The sequence below is a fragment of the Crotalus tigris genome, unplaced genomic scaffold (genome assembly GCF_016545835.1).
Source record: "Crotalus tigris isolate CLP2741 ecotype Arizona unplaced genomic scaffold, ASM1654583v1 scf7180000024338.4412243, whole genome shotgun sequence".
NCBI lineage: Eukaryota > Metazoa > Chordata > Lepidosauria > Squamata > Viperidae > Crotalus > Crotalus tigris.
This window is the reverse complement of record NW_024100508.1, coordinates 3,411,781-3,431,955: the sequence shown is the minus strand read 5'-3', so window position 1 is coordinate 3,431,955 and position 20,175 is coordinate 3,411,781. Positions and strand designations below refer to the sequence as shown.

General features: G+C 37.7%; 2 protein-coding genes and 1 long non-coding RNA gene across 7 annotated transcripts in view; 2 read left to right on the top strand and 1 right to left on the bottom strand.

The window, feature by feature from the left end:
• The window catches only part of LOC120300136, a 42,305-nt gene that overhangs the window by 21,021 nt on the left and 1,109 nt on the right, over positions 1 to 20,175 (bottom strand). The window lies entirely within an intron of this gene.
• LOC120300118 (snake venom serine proteinase 9) overlaps positions 643 to 20,175 on the top strand; it is a 44,987-nt gene continuing 25,454 nt past the window's right edge. The window contains exons 1-2 of the mRNA XM_039325710.1: positions 643 to 699; positions 1,823 to 1,904. Coding sequence (XP_039181644.1) covers positions 658 to 699; positions 1,823 to 1,904 — 124 coding nt within the window. The 5' untranslated portion in view covers positions 643 to 657. The remainder of the gene's footprint in view (positions 700 to 1,822; positions 1,905 to 20,175) is intronic.
• LOC120300114 (snake venom serine protease 2-like) overlaps positions 1,656 to 20,175 on the top strand; it is a 326,022-nt gene continuing 307,502 nt past the window's right edge. Inside the window, exon 1 of one of the 3 annotated variants that reach the window (XM_039325694.1) lies at positions 1,656 to 1,699. The gene's annotated coding sequence lies outside the window, so the exon portion shown is untranslated. The remainder of the gene's footprint in view (positions 1,700 to 20,175) is intronic. The other 2 variants (XM_039325695.1, XM_039325698.1) reach the window with 2 other exon arrangements.

Genomic DNA, 20,175 nt, shown 5'->3' with positions numbered 1-20,175 from the left:
AAGAAAAGTCATAACATGGGGCAAAATTCACTTAACAAATTTCTCACTTGTGCAACATAAATTTTGGGCTCAGCTGTGGTCATTAAGTTGAGGACTACCTGTATTATAGAGAAGACTATTTTTGGGTGAGGCCACAAAGGGCTTGGTCTGAGTGGAAAGAACGTCTTCTGCCCAGGAAAAATTGAGAGGGCAGATTTCACCCAAACTGACCTCCTCCACCCCCTCCCTCCCTCCTTCCCTCCCTGAGCCCCCATTTTTGTAGTAGTTGGGGGGTGGGGGTGCCAAGAATAAAAAGGGGAGGCAACCAAGGAAAGTAGGACTGTCTGCATGAGCCCCTTTCTCCATGGATGCCTGGGGAAGGCAAGGCAGGTTCCCCATCAACAGAACCAGAAGTGTGGCTGTTTGGCGTCCAAACCTCCCGAAGGACCCCGGCCTCCTTCTCTTGCTGCCACCGCATCCACTGGACTCCAACCTTCCTCACCCCTGGAAATGGGAAGGCCTGGAAAAAAACTGGAAAAATTGGGGGGGGGAGAGGGCTTCCCCTTCATTTTTTTCCAAATCATTTTGGGGAAAAAGGGGGGGGGAGAACTGTTTTTTCCTCATTTTTCCAGGTTCTTTTTCCTCCCATCTCTACCCATCTCCAAAAGTGACGTGCCAATGGCCAGGAGGACACAGACTGCTACCCAAAGACCCAGATGGGTAGGTTTCCCCTTCGGGGTGGAGGGTCCTTGCGCACTGGGCCTTCCTGCACTCTTCCCAAGGGTCGGGACTGCCGGGGATCCCTCCCAAGGATGGAAAGAAGGCCCGGAGCAGCCAGGCTCCTCTCCCCTGCTGGCTGGGAGTGAGTCCCGGCTTCTCACCGCAACGAGGCTGATGAAGCAGCGGCTTCCTCAAAGTGACTTTCACCTGCAGAACAGGCCACCAAGATACCGGAATCAGCAACAGGGAGGCTAGAGCAGCACCGGAAGAACGGGAGCAAGGATGCTGTACTCTGCCCCTCATTTTCCTGTTGGGTCCCAACCCCAAAAGCACATCTGTATGTAGAGCAGAGGTGGGGAACTATGGCTCCCCTTATGATTTGTGGACTTCAACTCCCAGAATTCCTGAGCCAGTCCGGTACCATAGCTGGATATCCTCCCCCCAGTTGTACAGACTTCAACTTCCCTAATTCTCCACAATTACCATCCTTACTGGGAAATTTTAGGAGTTGAAGTCCAGGTGGCTGGAGAGGATGAAATTTAAAGGTTAAGACTAACTTTAAACAAATCAAAATCAAACAAATTACAGCTGTGGAGAGCGTCCATCCAATGCTGTGCATAGCCAGCTTTCCTGATCTCGTTTTCCAAAACTAGATCCTAGAATGGAAAATGTGGAGTGTTTTCAAACCAGTCTCACAACCCTGAAAATTGTTGGACTTAGGTTAATATCAGTTGCCCACAGTATTCATAATACAGAAACAGTCATTTTTCCATACCACCAAAACAAATGGGTCAACTGAACGTGTGGTTGTCTTTATATGGTCTAACTGCCCTGGCTTTTTTAGGTTTCAAAATATTTCCAGTTAAAAGAAAAAAAATCTCTTTTATGTCCTAAAGCTGAAGTGAATTCTGCACCAACATCTCACATAGACTGCATTAATCACATATTAGGGCAACCAGCTGCTTAATTTGGTCAAATAAAGTGCTGCTTGATCAAGAAGGTGAGAAACTGGCATTTTTTCCACATCTGTCCTTCTGCCTCGAAGTGGAAGAGAACAAAGTGATTAATCAAATATTTTGAACTGTGCATTCTTGCCAAAATTGTTCCCATTTCTAAATTCCAGGCAAACAGCTTGCCACACAGCATTGAAGCTATGGTGCTGATCAGAGTGCTAGCAAAAGTTCTGATACTACAGCTTTCTTACGGTAAGAGCCTGGACAATGGACCAAAGGGTGGATGGAGTTTTAAGTGTCTTTTTCGCTTTAAACCTCTAGTTACAGGAGTAAACATGCATGTAATTATTAACTATAGATGTACAAGCAAGTCAAAAGTAGAGTGTTACAAAGTGTTACATTGTAGCGATAGAGGAAGCTAAGGCAATAATCCTGTGATCCTTCCCCCCTCTCCTCTAGGACTATGGCAGAACCCAGGGAGACAAGAGAATGGAATTTGGGAGAGAGGAAGAGAGAGATATGGGTTCTGATATCTGCATGTAATTATTAACTGTAGATGTACAAGCAGGTCACAAGTAGAGAGTGAGCGAAGAAGGCCCGATTGGTGCAAATGGGGAAGACTATTGCTTTATTTGTAATAATAGTATGAATTGATACATTTATTCATATCAGCAAAACTAGCCAGTTAAAAATATATAATCCCAAATATGATCAGCTTCCTTTCGTGTTTCTATTTATTTGGCAACTGACTTCAATAGAGGAAGATAACTTATTAATATAAGATGCATTCAGAAAAAAGTTGGGGAGGGTTTTTTAGTGTTAAGGTGGTCTTTAAAAAATGTTGTATGAGATGGCCATTGATTTTTGTCCAAACTGGTAAAATAAATCTGTTGGATTTAACCTAGCTCCCATTCTGTTAGATTTGTTGCATTATACAGCGTGCAATATCTAGGTCATTGTTTCTGAAACAAATATCAAAACCGGTATGTAGGGATTTTATTGCCATCAGTGTTGGCTCAAACTATTTTTAGTGAACTAAATACTAATGTTTTCAACTTCCCATCCAAACTCATAAAGTAAATTCCATTTTCATCAATCTCTTCCCCACTTTCACTCCTTCTGCCCCCTATTCTCCCCATCACGAGGCCATATATTTTGCTTAATAATGAAGTACAGCAAGATCAGACTCTGGACCAAATGCTTCTAAATGTCCATCCTTTGTAGAAGCTCATCTGAACTATTCTTCTTACTTCAACTGATTAACGTAATCTGACTGGCAGTGATACCATTAAGTTACTGAGCAGTCTTCTATATTTATACCAACAATAGTGTCCATATATAGCATTTTTTTTCTTATTAGCTTCTGTTATTTTCATAAATGTCATCATTGATTCACCATATATCTCATTTTCATAAATCTTGTTTAAGATCAATTTCTCCATAATATTCAAACAATTCTTATCAAAAATTTTCTCAAATTTTCTTTCTTTTTTATATAAATATTTTATTAGGTTTTACAAAGATAAATAAAGGATGGGATCAGTATGGATATTGGGTAGGGTTCAGGGGTGGGGTGGAGGTAAGGTTCGGTACAAAAATGGAGTTGCCCCCAACAATAATTGGCAAGCAGACTGTATAGTCTCCATTCAAAAGTATCCTTGCTGTTTGTTTATTATAGATTGCTTGGATTGCATTTATGAAGTTTTCGCTGAAATCCATTTCCGTCAACTCTTGGAACATAAATTGCCAATTTAAGTTATCGAAAGCTTTTTGTGTATCAAGAAATATCAGTGCCATCTGTTTCCCTGGGTGGTTTTCATAGTATTCCAAAACATTTAGAATAATCCTTGTTTATGGCTTTTATAGACCTGGGTTGTATCAACTATTGAATTAAAGTCTCCCAATGTACAAAGGTTTGGTAGTTTAAGTCCTCTATTTTATTATGTAATTGATGATAGAAATGGTCTTGCTTGTCGTTAGGTGCATATATTGCAACCATCAATATCTGTTTTTGATTCAAAGTAATTTCCACCATTAATATTCTCCTTTCTTCATCTGCGTAAACTTGTTTTGGGTTCATCTTTTCTTTTATATAAAGAGCTATACCTCTTTTCTGTTGAAGTGCCAGGGAGAAATAAAGCTTACCCATTTTTGGTTGTTCTAAGATTCTAGAATGTTGTCTCTTGATTGTGTCTCTTGGAGACAAATTATGTCCATTTTTAGCTTTTGTAGTCTACTAAAAAAACTTCTTCTCTTTGAGGGAGAATTCAAACCATTTATATTTACTAAGAAAATTCCAACCTCCTCCGTGGCTTCAGTTATATCTGGGCCATAGTCTTCTAGGGGAAGTTATCTGCCTCTGGTCTCTCGGTCTTGCTCCTTCCTCTGGATAGGTCTTTTTAAGTTCTTCTCCACTTGTTTAGACGCTCCTACAGCACTTGCTTCCTCTTGTTTCTTTTCCACTTAAATATATCATCCCAGTATTTTCATATTTCATATATTATAGAAATACTATGCTACTAATGTAAAATAACATCTACCTATAACATCTTTTCTAATCAATTTATATTTCACTTCTATTCATAAAAATTGATTGAATCACTATATATCCTTTTTTCAAAGTTCTTATTAAGCCTAATTTCCCCTCATTATTTCAATCATTCCTTAATCCTAAATCTTTTCAAACTTAATTTGTCTTTAAAGTTCAAACTTTTCTTTCACTTTCATCATCCCAATATTTTTACATTTTGTATCTTATCAAAAAATACTATCAAACTTCCTGTGGCTGCACCGTGCCGATGGCTGCTGTTTAACAGCTGCCCATCCTGGGAAATCATAAAAGCCAGCAAAAACAGCGATGATCAGCTGTTTTGCGGCTTGAAACCTTCCTCCTGGGCGAAGGGAGGAAGGTGAGCTTCTGCCTGGATAGAGGTAGAACCTCACAAGTCTCCCATTTTGTTTTTCTGGGAGACGAATAGTGAGAGCTCCCTCAGAGTCTGTTGCTCCGTTTCCTCGGATGCCTTTGTTCTCTGAAGAGAACGAAGCTAGATGCTGCCTTCACTGCTGCTATCTGATGGGAACAGTAAGTCAACCTAAAGCAGACAGAGCGGTCAGGAAGATAAGAATTGGATGATTTTATTTTAAACCTAACTCAGTTTGAATTAACATCTACTCCTATTACTACTTTAATTGGAGTGAAGAAATATGGCGGAGGAATCCTCCTTTTTTGTTACTTTCTTTGTCTAGAATTTTCTCTATTTTCTACTTACTATTTTTTAACTGGCAACAAAGTTTCAACAATGTAATAGACTTGGTTTATTTAAAAGAAAATTTTTATTCCTTTTTTTTAAAGGGAATTTTTTTTCCTTCTCTTTTTCTTATTTTACCATTTTTTTGAAAAAAGGAAGGGGGGGGAACCCTCCCTTTTTTAAAAATGGCTTCAAAACATCCTGGACTTTCTTCTCTTTCTAAAACTTCAACTGCCTCTTCAGTAACTCAGACTGTACAACAACCTAAACCTAAACCTTCTCCACCTTCGCCCCCACCTCAGGCACTTACACTTCAGATTTACAAGATGCTTTAGATAAGACTTTGGAAAAATCATTAGAAAAAACAGCAGAGCTCCTGGCTCAAGAAAGTAATGAGCTCAGGAAAGATATTGTTTTGGCACTCCAAGGGCTTGCTGGCCTTGTGGAAAAGATTGACGACCGGGTGAAGTGGTTGGTAATGTTGAAATATTACAAGATAGAATTGAAAAAATAGAAGAAAATGTGGATGTTACACAGAATGAAATTATAATGTCTCAATATAGAGAAATGGAGTATGCTTTGAGAATAAGAGGCCTGAAGGAAAATATTCAGGAGAATTTGAGAGAAGAAATTGCAGCAGAACTGGCTTCTGTTTTGGAAATCGATCCTGAAGAAATGCTGAAAGATATAGAAACGATTTTTAGAGTTAATTCATGGGTTGCAAAAAAGAGGAAATTACCAAGAGATGTGGTGGTTTATTTTACGAGAAAATCATTTCGTAATGAAATTATACAGGTCTTCTATAAACAAAGATTTCAGATTGCAGCTCAGGATGTGATAGTTTTAAAGGAAATACCTTCAAAAATTCTCAGAAAAAGAAAAGACTTTGCTTTTTTGGCTGAAGAACTTAAGAAGCGACAGATTCAATTTAGATGGGATATACCTGTGGGGATAGTGGTGACTGTCAGAATCCAATTATATTTCATCTCTAGTTATCAACTATAGAAAACCCATTTCTGCCTTCTCGGGATTCTGTCATACGATGAAGGGAAGGGGGTGAACAAAGGGGCTTTATGGCCCTCATTTCCTTCAGTATACTTCAAAGGAACTGAATGTGGATAGCACCAAAAGGCCTAATCATAACAAAGGGGTCTATTACCTTTCATGTAGTTTTCTCTGAAGTCTCCATCCAGCCGGCAGTAAGGAAAAGGGGGTGGGAGTGTAATGCCTGAGACTGTCGCTGGAAGTAGGGGTGATTGGGTGGGGCTACTGGGAAACCCCTTAAAACCTTGAATGGGAGAGCTTGGACCCCAAGTCCTGTCTAGAACGCCTGCAACCATTTTCTCTTAATAAAGGATGCCTGTTGGAAGAATTATTCCAAGAGTTCTGTCTTCTTAAGATACAAAGTGGGGTGGGTCCTTATAGTGACTTACGTTGATACACGATATCGTCTTAATACAGTTTCAAAAGCAAGAGATTTTTATGTTACTATTTTAAAAGCAAGTCCACCATCATCTCCAAGATCAAAGAAAGATGAGAGCAAGGCAGAAGCACAGTTGGCTGTAGGTTCAATGCCATCTTTGGGAGAAGAATTGTTGGTTGAAGCTATGCAACGGAATTTGCAAATAACAGAAGACCCAAGGGAACAGAGAATTACATGTGCTGCTTATAAACGTAGAGAAAGACAACAACAACAACAACAACAACAACAACAACAACAACAAAAGGCAGATGATGGAAGTTTACCACAGTCTATTTCGGAGCCAGTGGGAGGAGGAAGGCTAAAGAGGTCATTGTCTGCAAATCTAGAGGTTTTGTTCCAAAGGCTTCATCCTGCCAAGAATGGCAAAGCTTCTAACCTGGAATGTTAATGGGCTCAACTCACCACACAAGAGAAAGAAAATCTTTCATTATTTGAAACAACACAGAAATGATATTATTTGTTTACAAGAGACTCATATTATCTCTAAAGATCAAAAATATTTGTTTAATCCCGGGCTGGGGATACATTTTATAGCTCCGGCTTTGCATAAAAAAGGAGGAGTAGTTATCTATGTGAGAAAGGAGCTTTCACCGAAGTTAATTGATTTTGATTCACAAGGAAGATATGTTATTATTGATTTACTGATAAATGATAAGAGAATTCTTCTTGTCGGTTTATATGCTCCCAATCAACAACAAAAACATTTTTATAAGTTGATTCACCAGAAATTAATTTCTTTGGATTATAAGTCAGTTATCATGATGGGAGATTGGAATGGTGTTTTAGATTCAAGTAAAGATAAGAAGAGTTCTTTTAAAGTTTCTAATCATGCAAGACTTCCTAAAGTTTTTTTTTATTTAAAAGATGATTCGGAACTTAGAGATATTTGGAGAGAACGGAATATTGAGGAAAAAGACTTTACTTTTTTTTCAGATAGGCACCAGTCTTATTCTAGAATTGATTTTTTTTGGTTACTAATTATTTCCTTTCTAGGGTGAAGAATATCAAGATATTTCCTAAAATAATTTCAGACTACATTCCTGTATGGTTGGAAATTTCATTGGAAGAAAGGATTAGAAGGTCTTGGAGGTTGAATGAGAATTTATTTAGATATGAAGAGAATATACAGCGATGTAAAGGTTATTTAAAGGAATTTTTTGTTTGGAATATGAACAAGGGTACTTCAATGCCAATGGTATAGGATTCTTGTAAAACATATATGAGAGGGATTTTGATTTCTACAAACAATGCTCATAGACGTAAACAGATTCAGAAACGTAAAGATCTTGAAGATGAGATTAAATGTAAGGAAAAGATTTTAATATCAAATTCAATGGATAATAAGTTAAAAGTTTCTATTACTTTGCTGAAGGAGCAATTTAATATGTTATTAGCAGATCAAATGGCAACTGATTTGAGGTATGTGAAACATAATACATTTTGTAATGCAAATAAATCTGGTAGATGGTTGGCTTATCAATTACGTAAGAAACAGAAATCGAGGATTATAGATAAAATAATTTATAAAGGTAAAGAAGTCTACCAACAAAATTTGATTAAAAAGTCTTCTTTAGATTTTTATTCAAAGTTATATGCTAGTGAAAGTATACAAACTTCAGATATAGAAAAATATCTACAGGAAGCACGTTTTCCAAGACTTACGAGTGACCAACGTGATGGGATTAATGGTTTAACTACTTCTGAAGAGATTATTTTTGCAATTAAACAATTGAAGGTTGGTAAGACTCCAGGTACTGATGGGTTAACAGCGATTTATTACAAAATGCTATCTGAAGAAATGATAGAACCATTAAAGGAACTCTTTAATGATATGTTATCTGGAGCAGAGTTACCTCCATCTTGGAGAATGGCCTTCATATCATTAATTCCAAAGGATGACCAGGATCTGTCCCAACCTAGAAATTATAGGCCTATATCTCTTTTAAATACTGATTATAAGATTTTTGCAAAGATATTGGCAAATAGATTAATGCAGGTTTTGAAACAATTGATTCATACTGACCAATCTGGATTTATAATGGGGAGATATATGAAAAACAATGTAAGACAAATTGTTAATTTAATAGAGTATTTGGATAAGAACAACCAAATCCCTGCTGCTTTAATATTTATAGATGCTGAGAAAGCTTTTGATCAATTAGATTGGAATTTTCTATTGAAAGTTGTAGAGGAAATGAATTTTGGAGATAAATTTTTGTGTGCTCTCAAGGCCATTGATCAACAACAATCGGCACAAATTATAATTAATGGGGGATTAACTGATGTATTTAAAATAGGAAAAGGTACAAGACAGGGTTGTCCTTTATCCCCCTTGTTATTTGTATTAACAATGGAAATTTTACTTATTAAAATTCGAGATTCATCTAGATTAAAAGGAATAAAAATAAGTAAAATTGATTATAGGCTGAGAGCTTTTGCTGATGATTTGGTTGTGACATTATCCCATCGAACAGATTCGGTCAAAGACTTGGTTGAAATTTTAGTACAGTATGGACAGGTTTCTGGTTTTAAGGTAAATAAGAATAAAACTAAAATATTATTGAAAAATATGTCTAGGAAGGGAAAAGATTTTATAGCTGAAATAACAGGTTATGAAATAGTTAATAAGGTTAAGTACTTAGGAGTTTATATTACAACATCTAATGGAAAATTGTATAAGAATAATTATGAACGCTTATGGGTTAAAGTTCAAAAAGATTTAAATGATTGGTAAAAGCTACAACTATCGTTATTGGGGAGAATTTCAGTAGTGAAGATGAATGTTCTACCAAAGTTTCTTTTTTTGTTTCAGATGATACCCATTTTAAAGAAGGATGCTAACTTGGATGAATGGCAGAAGGGTATTAATAAATTTATTTGGGGTGGGAAGAAATCAAGGGTAAAGTTTAAGATTTTACAAGATGCTCGAGAAAGAGGTGGACTTAAAGCACCAAATTTGAAATTATATTATGATGCGGCCACTTTAACTTTAGTAAGTGATTGGCTTAATTTAACAAATAGAGACATTCTTGTTCTTGAAGGGTGGGATTTATTACATGGTTGGCACGCATTTTTAATTTTTGATAAGAAAGTAGATTGGGTCTTTAAGTCACATAGTTTAAGATATGCTTTACTTCGAGTTTGGAAAAAATATTATTATAAGTTAAATTATAAAATACCTATTTGGGGGATTCCTGGACAAGCAATTCAGGGGATTTCCAAGGGGGTGAATTTTGATAACATTTCGTATAAAGAGTTACTTATTTGGTCGGGTACTGATTGGCAATTAAAGTCTTCAGATGTGTTGAGGCAAGAAAACATCTTATAATCGTGGTTTCAATATTTGAAAATAGTGCAGAGATGGACTTTGGATAAGAAAGTGGGAATTACTTTAGTAGATGAAAATTTGGTAATCCAGATCAAGGATCAGAAATATGCCCATATTAAAAGAATTTACAATGAGTTAATAAAATTGGATTCAGAAACAGAGTTAGTAAAAGATTGTATGATTAAATGGGCCCAGAATATTCAGGAACCGATTTCATTGGATTTATGGGAGGTAATTTGGACCAGAAATGTTAAATTTACGCAGGCCCAAAATTTGAGGGAAAATTTTTATAAAATGTTTTATAGATGGCATCTAGATCCTAAAAAGTTGTCCTGTATGTACCCGAACCTGCAACCTAAATGTTGGAGATGTGGTTGTTTGGATGCAACCTATTTTCATGTTTGGTGGACTTGTAAAGATATTAAAGCCTTCTGGATTATGATTTGGTGGAACATTCAAAAGGTTTTTAAAAGGAAGATTAAGTTTACTCCCGAACTGTTTCTTTTGGGCATTTTTGTGGATTTTAATGTTAAAGAAAATATTTTATTGTTGAATTTAATAACAGCAGCAAGATTATTGGTGGGTCAATATTGGAAGAAGGATACTCTGCCTTCTTTAGAAGAATGGGTATTTAAGGTTTCTAATTTAGCAGAAATAGCTAAAATTTCTGCTTATTTAAAGGACCATTCACAAGAGAGATATTTTAATGTATGGAGAAGATGGATAGAATATGTTCAGAAGAAGTATGGAACTACAAAGTTTCATTTATTTTATGAGTAATGAATTTGTTTATAAATTTATGATGTTAAAGTTTGAAGAGAGTTAAGGGCTAATATGATTTTGTTCATTGTATAATTAGTAAACTTAAGTAGATTATGTTTAATATGTTTGTATAATCCTGTACTTTGCTCTGGGAAGTCGGGGTGGTGGGAGGGGTGGGGGAGGGGGGTGGGGGTGAATGGGTCGAAGTTTAAATAGTTCAGATAAAGTAGAAATAGTTTTACTGTATATAATATTAATGTTTCAATTTGGAGAGAGGAATTGCTCGGGCATTTCCCCTGGACCACATCTGGAGCGAGAAGGTAGAAGAAGGTGAGAAGTAAGTAGGAAGGTTGAGGAGAGGTGGAGAGTGAGGAAGAGGAAGAAGAGGGAAAGAGGCAAGTTGGTTGGGGGTGGATGCGGTTTGGGGAGAAATGGGTGGGCAATACCGAAAGTGGTGTGTATCAATTTGTTTTATTTTTTATCTGAAGTATTTTTAAGATTGTAATGTATTGTAAAATAGAAAATAAAAACTTTATAATAAAAAGGGGGGGGGGAAATACTATCTTACTTATATCTCTTATCCCATTTATTCTAAAGCCCTTTTATAGCCTAAGTTATTTATTTATTTATTTAGCCATATTCAAACAAGTGTTTGCTTGTATAATATTCCATCTGGTAAGGCAAGTCAAGTCTCTTAAGCCCATCTCTAATCTTCTTCTTCTTTTTTTTGACTTGTCAAACAGTTCTTGTATTTTTGTAGTTGTTGTTAATATGCAAGATGTATGCTTTTTGCCTCCCAAACAATGATCCTCCTTTCTTCTCAGGTTTATTTTGAAGTTCTAAAGTTCTAATGCATAAGGTATCTTTTCCATATTTATTTATTCCATATTTCTATATTGTGAATTTTTTCTTATTTGTATTAAGTTATAATTCCCTTTATTTGTAACTTTGTCAATTAAGTCATTTTTTTCTAGTTCACATTCTATTATCTGATTTGTTTGTTCATTCTTTACCATCATTCTTTGAATGTGTTTTGATTGTAAATTTAAGTTAGAAGTGTATTCATTTATGTTGTCAAAGTAATGTTTAATCTCCTCCTGGTTTAGAGCTATTGTGATTTGTATCTGTCATAGCATTGCATAATTTTTTTCTTAGAAAGTATTTGTCTTCTCTTGAAATGTTGCTTTGATCTTTCTGGCTAAATCCTTCAAGAGACTAGAAGTCTCAAAATTTTTGTTACTTAAGTGAAAAATCTGTTTAATGAGTTTTGTCCCATTTTACGACCGTTCTTACTACAGTGGTTAAGTCAATCACTACTATTGTTAAGTTAGTAACATTGTTGTTAAATGAATCTGGCTTCTTCATTGACTTTGCTTGTCAGAAGTGATCACACAACCCAGGGACACTGCAACTGTCATAAATATGAGTCACATACTAAGCAACTGAACTTTTTTCACATCACCGTGGGAATGCTGCAATGGTCATGTGAAAAACTGAATAGCATCAGCCATTTTGATGGCTGAGATCTAAGGCATCTGGTCTTATGAGAAGCTGTGGCATATTTTGCTTCAATTCTCCACTGCTCAGCAACTTTCCTCAGGGCCATTGTAAATTTGAATGGTCACTAAATGAATTGTTGTAAGTCAAGAACTATCTCTATTAATAACTATTTCCTCACTGTGGAGGGAGACTGAGTGGAAAGTACTAAAAATCTGTCTCCAGCTTTGCTTGTACAAGCTTTCGGATTATGGCCTTTATCTTGCAGCTTGAAGATATATGGAATTCAATTCCCAGAATTCACCATGCTGGCCGGGGATTTGTGGGAATTGAAATCCATACATCTTCAAGTTGCCAAGGTTGAGAAACACTGGTTTAATTGGTTGAAAGTACAATCAGCTCATTGATATTGTGGCTTATAAGATGCTCTAAGGAGCTTCTATACTTCCAGCAGCAAGACCCTGCTTTAAATAACTAGGATCCTGGAGTGAGAATTCAGGGGGTGATAAAAGTGTCTGTTTCACTTCCCTATTGAATACGTCAACTCTCCTGTTTTGGAAATCTTTCTACGCCCAAATCATATCACCACTAAGAAAGCAAAGCCTTTTTCACTGAAGTGTTAAGTGTTAAGAAGACCCTGGTCATATCTTATTTCAGAGTGTGGTGAGCTAGCTGTGTAATATTTAATGAAGTTTTGCTTTCATAAAACCATGTTTGAAGGAATGGGAATTAAATATTCCTATGTTGTTATGTTAAACAAGAAGATCTCAAACTGAGTTCTTATCTTCAGATAAGATAGGATAATCTTTATTGTCAGTTTTCTATGAACACACTGGCACACGTTAAAAATGAAATTCTGATGCTCTTTCTCAAAAGTGTATGTTTGTGTATATACAGAGAGAGAGAGAGAGACATATTAATCACTTAAGATTCACAGATAGTTTACCTACATGGGCATAGGCGTATATATCATTTGCAAAGAATCCATTTTATTCTACTAGTTTGATGCTGTGTGCCCACAGTCATCTGTTAACCTCCAAAATTAGTGTACTGATAGAAACACTACCAATCAAAGTGATTCTGTTCTACTCCACAGCCAAACACTGTACTTTTTTGGTTTCTTTGCAGCACAAAAGTCTTCTGAACTGGTCGTTGGAGGTGATGAATGTAATATAAATGAACATTGTTCCCTTGTAGTCTTCTTTAACTCTAGCGGTTTTCTCTGCGCTGGGACATTGATCAACGAGGAATGGGTGCTCACTGCTGCACATTGCAACAGGTGAGGGCATTACAGAATGTGGAAGGGTTGAGGGAGATCGTGTTTAGATATCCAGATTTTTTAATAATGTTTCTGCTGGTTTTTACAGACTTCTCTGTGCATTTTGTATGTGTGTTGTGCCGTTACTCTTATTGCTCCTCACAATCATATCTTGAGCTATGCTGTTTATATTTATGGTTGAATTTCCATCTTCTTCACCATAGTATTCATATCTTTCCTTTTTCTGGGGGATATAATAATAACAAGAATAACAAAATCTGGAACATTACCTGAATACCATCAGCATTGACAAAATCACCACAGTCAACTGCAAAAGGCAGCTTTACTTGGAACATCCTGTGACAATCCCTGTAATACCTTGGGAAGTACTTTATAGGTGGATAAAAATGCCAAATCCAGTCTAAATATCTGGCTAACTGCACAACTAACCAGAAAATATTAACCATATGCTGCCTGTCTCTGGGGGTTTGCCATAAGAAAATATTTAAAAAAAAAAATCAGTAAAACATAAAAGATAAAAAGATGATGAAGTGAGAGGTTTCTCTCTTCCTTATCAAAGGCCTGGGTGAGGCACTACACCTTAATACCTCTTCTAAACAAGAGCAGAGTGGGCACCATCCAGATTCTGTGTTCGTCTTTATCTATCCCACCATCCTTTGAGATAGGCTGGGTTGAGAGAGGATGTGTGCAATACAAAGTCATCATTAGTACTGTAACCACATAGGTTCTATCTTTAACACAGTCATCTATCATTTATAAGTGCAACATTCACACAATACACATCCAAGTCAAGAAAGAGATGGATTCAGACTATTTGCTGAGCTTACTGAGTGCTAAACAGCACACAGGTGAATTCAGGCTTGAAGATTTTGCATAAACAATGGAAATAGCTTATTCAATCAGCTTGAATACATTTCTTCAGTGAAGCCAGATCTCTAGGTCATTGACTGTATCTCTTCCAATTTCTGGCAGGTTTTAGCCCCAAACACAGTAGGAGAAGGTGGGTTATGGCCATTTCTTGTTTGGTGCTAACGATCTTGCTTGAGGGCCAAAATGAGATCAAGGACCATCCCAAGTAATATAGAGTTTACTTTAAGTTGTTGTTGTTAACTACTTGTTTTTATTGTAGGAGAAATATCTGGATAAAGCTTGGTATGCATAGCAAAACTGTACCAAATGAGGATGAGCAGGCAAGAGTCCCAAAGGAGAAGTTCTTTTGTCTTAGAAGTTCTTTTGTCTTAGTACCAAAAACTATACCCTTTGGGACAAGGACATCATGTTGATCAGGCTGGACAGCCCTGTTAGCAACAGTGAACACATTGCGCCTTTAAGCTTGCCTTCCAGCCCTCCCAGTGTGGGCTCAGTTTGCCATATTATGGGATGGGGCAGAATCTCACCTAGTAAAGGTAGGGATCTCTATCTATACCCTCAGACCCCAGCTTTTGATGTAACATCAACTAGGTCTAGGGTCCCACTATGTCACCCATGAATATTGGAATGTGGATGGACAATGGGATTCCCTAAGATTCCATTTCTTTATCCGTTCCACACCCACAAGGTCCTTGGAATAAAAGAAATAAGTAAGGAACTGGCATGCTGTATAGCTTAAAAAAAACCCTATAGGATCAGGTTTATTTATAGCAGTGCTGTTGGGAATCAGAAAAGTCCCATTAGCATGGCAGTCTTGCCTGGCTTCATTACCTTTAATAATGGGGTGTTTTGTGAATGGCCATGGCCGTTTTGGAAATGGAGAAGTCTCCAACAGAGGTTTTCAGAGTATATTTATCTCTTGCTCTCAAAATACCAAATATGAACTCAAAAACATGGTCTAACCTTGGATGGATATAAAATCTCTGTGGATGGTTGCAGAGGATTTCTTCCTTTTAAGTCTGGGTGGTGCAGTGGTTAGAATGCAGTATTGCAGGCTATCTCTGCTCCCAGCCTGGAATTTGATCCTGACGGGGCTCAGGGTTGACTCAGCCTTCCATCCTTTTGAGGTTGATAAAAGGAGGACTCAGATTGTTGGGGGCAATATGCGGATATTGTAAATCAGCCAAAGAGTGCAGTATATAGGTCTAAGTACTATTGCTATTGCTAGTAAGGCCATGGAAGTGTTACGTGCACTCTCAGGTTTGGCTTATGGTCATCCACACATTCAAGCCTGCCAAGGTAGGTAGATCTTGTAAGCCCACCTTGTTTTCTACCTAGGTTTCTACCAAATAGGTGTAGTTAGAGCAGACAAGTCACACAGCCTTTGTCAAGAGCTGGGAAATAATTAAGGACTCACACAAATAATTTTCAACTAACTACTGAGGCACCACAGGATTTTTGGAATTCATGGAGACCCAGTGAATTTAAAGTAACAGCAAAACTTTATTGCTTGCGATGTAAATTTGTTCTTTCTGATATCCACACATGCACCCATCCATGTTTAGACACCTCCTTCTCAATTAGGCTGCCAGGCACCAGCTAGAGGGACAGAAACCCCTAAGTAGTGGATCCAAAGATGATTCAAGGAGTGGGTGAGCTTTAGGACCCCTTTTTATCCTGAAAACTTCTTGATTTGTTGATTAGCTGGGATTGGGGTTTATTCCACATTCTCAGGCTCAACTTTGTCTGATTCAGATGACATTTTTCCTTTGTTTCCTTAGACCTATTTCCACCTCATCTGTCCTCCCCAAGGGATCTTTTGGACAAGATTCCTGGCTTTTTGTTCTTGTACACAATACAAACCTATGCGTCTCCTTCATCTTCAGATATGGAAGTTTCAGTATGCTGGCTGAGGAATTTTGGGAGTGCAAGTTCCCAATTCTTAAAGTTGCCAAGTTTGGAGACCGCCGTTCTAGGTCATCTCCAGGGGATGCGAGATCAGTTCTGTGACTTTTGAACTAGCAAAAGCCCCACTAGTCCAACAAGGCAATCTTTACGTAGAGTGCCGGAGAAATTTGAGAAGCCTTCAAATGCCCATCAGCTGATTTAAGACTTATTAATATCTTGACAAAAAACATTTAACTAAATCTGTTTTTCCCAGGAGTCCCTTTGAACCGCTTTGAAAGACAATACTTCCTATTCCCAGGCAATGAGATCAGTTCTGTTGGTTGGAGACAATGGAAATTATAGCTCTATGCATCTAGGTCAGTGGTTCTCAACCTATGGGTCGGGACCCCATTTGGGGTCGAATGACCATTTCACGGGGGTCGCCAAACCATGCTGTCCACCATTTTTTCCTTTTTCCTTAGCTGTCCTACTCCCTCTTATTGGTGGCCACACCCACTTAGGGGTCACCACAACATGGGGAACTGTATTATGGGGTCACGGCATTAGAAAGGTTGAGAATCACTGATCTAGGTGGTAAATTGTGAAAGGTAGAATTTTGTCTATTTTTTATTTTTTTTCAGAGACTTATCCCGATGTTCCTCATTGTGCTAACATTAACCTACTCAATTATGAGGTGTGTCTAGCAGCTTACCCAGAATTTGGGTTGCCGGCGACAAACAGAACATTGTGTGCAGGTATCGTGGAAGGAGGCAAAGATACATGTAGGGTAAGATGATCCGTTTTAAGACAGACTCCTAAAGAAATGATGCCAAATTTCAAAACTATGACAGAGATCTAGCCTTGAAGGCATTTGTAGAAACATACAAAGTTACAGCTTTTTTCTAACTCAAGTGCCTTCTAGGTGTCTAGATTTCCAGACTTCCCAATACTGGTGATTCTGGAGGGGGAAACTCAAGGAGTTAAATTCTTCTACAAAGATCCTGGATTGGGGAACATGGAAGAGAAAAATTGGGGGCTAAATGTAAATGGACGGTGGGAGGGAATTATTTCCTCCCCTTCCCTTTCATAGATACGGTAGTAATGTTTCATGTTTGATTTTTCTCAACAGGTGATGCTGGGGGACCCCTCATCTGTAATGGACAATTCCAGGGCATTTTATCTTGGGGAGATGATTCTTGTGCCCAACTGCGTACGCCTGCCCTCTACACCAAAGTCTTCGATCATCTTGACTGAATCCAGAGCATTATTACAGGAAATACAGATGCAACTTGCCCCTTGTGAAAACTTTTGAAAAAGTTAAGGGGAGAAAATGTAACATATTAGTACATCTCTTCTATATCCCTAACCATATCCAACTGCATTGGAATATATTCCCAGGCAGTAAGCTTTTTTTTAGACTCAAATAGGACTGCCTTTGGAGTAATAAATGCTCAAAATAGTGCTGCAGTGTTCATGTCCCATTTAATTTCAGTATCAAACAATCTCAGTTAAATGGAGGCCTGTTTTAGGGTGAGGTGCAAACTTTTCTGACTCTAAAATGGACCATTCCGAATATTTTAACCTCTGAATATCTTTCAATTTCTGTCCACTTCTGGGACAGTGGGGTCCTTGATGCTCTCTGAGCTTGTCTTCTTGCAGACGTTTCATTACCCAGCTAGGTAACATCATCAGTGCTAGACTATTCTCTTCTATTAATACTTCTGTGGCATTTACAATACTCTCATATGCAGTCGTGCAGTCACCCCACAAACATATCCATATACCCGGGTCCCACTGTTGCCTAAAAAGGATCCCAGATTACCCCCCACTTCCCAATCGCTAAATAGAATCTTTTGAGAATCATGTTTTCATGTAAATTCTTAGGCATCCACAGCAATAAAATCATATAAATTGTTGCTTGTTTTCTGATCCTTTGGTTTTGCAAAGGAATGGCCTGTTAAATGGCAGCATTTGACCAACTGGGCTTAAAAGCTGAAAAAGGTCTGACCTGGACTTCCGGTTTTGTGTGCTTGAAACTGAGTGAGGAATTTGATCTTCTCTTTTCTATTCTATATATAATTTCCTGGAAAAGATCCCCAAGAAGCAAAATACTCTGAAAGGGAAGGAGGGGGATTTCCTCCCCATCCTTATACTAACGGAAGTGGCGAATTAATCTTTTTATGGAGGATCAAAATATATGGAAGTGAAACAAATATAAAACCTGAAATTTAAAACTTTACATAACAGAAGAGCACCTTTCCTAAAATGATTACCTGGGGGGGGGGGGAATGAAAGGTACAAAGGTATCTTGCCTGCAGACAGGAAAACAATAACAAAAATGACATGCACATAATTACTGGAGATTAAGTAGATGATACATAATACAGGATTGCCCTAGATATTTTATTCTAAGTAGAACCTGCTCACAAATCATTGTCTACTCCCTATTGTATGCCTTCTTACTCTCTTGTAATCCCTTCCTCTGTAATGAATGTAAATACCAACATTAATTCTTTTCCAATTATCTCAGTGCTGGAGTGAACATTCCAAAGGACAGAGGAATGGGGGAAGGGGCTGTAAGAGCTACTCTTTTACTTGGCTTCCTTGTGAGTCAGGTTTTGGAAACCTTTCCCACCATTTGTCCTCACCCAGATGTTTGGGATAGTATTCTTTGGACACTACAAAGCAGGAATCTTGAAACTTGGCCCTTTTATGACTTGTGGACTTCAACTCCCAAAATTCCTCAGCCACAAGTCATAAAAGGGCCAAGTTTGAAGACCCTGCTATAAAGCAAAGGAAAGCTAAGTAAAATCACTAGGAGATTTGTGGTCATGTGATTGGACTTAGTAACAGTTTTGTTTAACAACTGAGTTGCCTGTCAAGGACTCCTGCTACAATCTGATTCTCCTAGCTGCAATCAGTGAAACAAATTAAATCTGCTCACATCAGCTATAGAAATATGTCTGGAACTCCTTCCTGCTAAATAGAAAAAAGCCTTGATATCCTTACCAGTGACCAACAGCTATTTTAATCTAATACATAATATGTCTCTCCATTTTAAAAAACCTTCTGATAAGAGACTGGAGATATAGTTTCATCCTTAAACTTTACAGTAGACAAGCTAGATTTTACGAAATCATTTCTAGATATATATTCTAGCCTACTTAACAGAAATGATATATATGACATAAGGCCTCAGAATGATCACATGTCAAGAAACTGGAAGCAGATACCTTATTCTGCAGTTCTGCAGAAGAAAGCATAAGTTTTCATTAAATTGCTAGTTGTGTTCCTTTAATTGAGACGTCATGACACTTTACACAACAGAAGAGCACCTTTCCTAAAATGATTACCTGGGGGGGGGGGATTAAAGATACAAATATATCTTGGCTGCAGACAGGAGAACAATAACAAAAATGACATGCCACCTGTGATACAGTGTGCCCCTTACTATAGTATTAAGTACTGAAGATTTATTCACATTAGCTGGGTTCAACAGCAGCCTATGCTCAGATACAAAACAGATGTTGTGTTCTCACAAAGAAAACAATTGTATGAGGGCTTCACTTATGACTGACATGATAAAACAGTGGCTTCCCACCATTCACCAAACCATAGTTACTGCCCCATTCCATTTCAAGGCTAGCCCAGCTTTTGTGTGAATTCCGCTATTAGAAATTCCAGCTGGTTTAACAAAATCAACGCAAAAGCAAGCGGGGAAAAGGACCTTGATGCCCAAATCTGATGTACCCCAACCTTCTTGCCAATGTTCCTAATCTTCATGTAAGTGCTAATCTATGATGAAAAGACAAGACAAGCTATCTGGGCTAATACTGTCACACAATCCCCCAACTAATGATGATGATGGTTTATTAAACTTGTGCAATAGTGCCATTTGGCTGCAAGGTTACCTTTTGCATTAAGTCTGCTTGACTTAATTCTTTCCAAACAGTTTTCTTTTGCTACTGGAAGCCCTCAATTTACAACAATTCATTTAGTGAATATTCAAAGTTACAACAGTATTTTTCACTTACGACCGTTGCAGCTTCTCCACAGTCACACAATTTACATGCCAATGCTTCACAACTGGTTCCTATTTATTCCGGCTACAGTGTCCCAGGGTTACATGATCATCTTTCGTGACCTTCTGATAAGCAGAGTCAATGGGG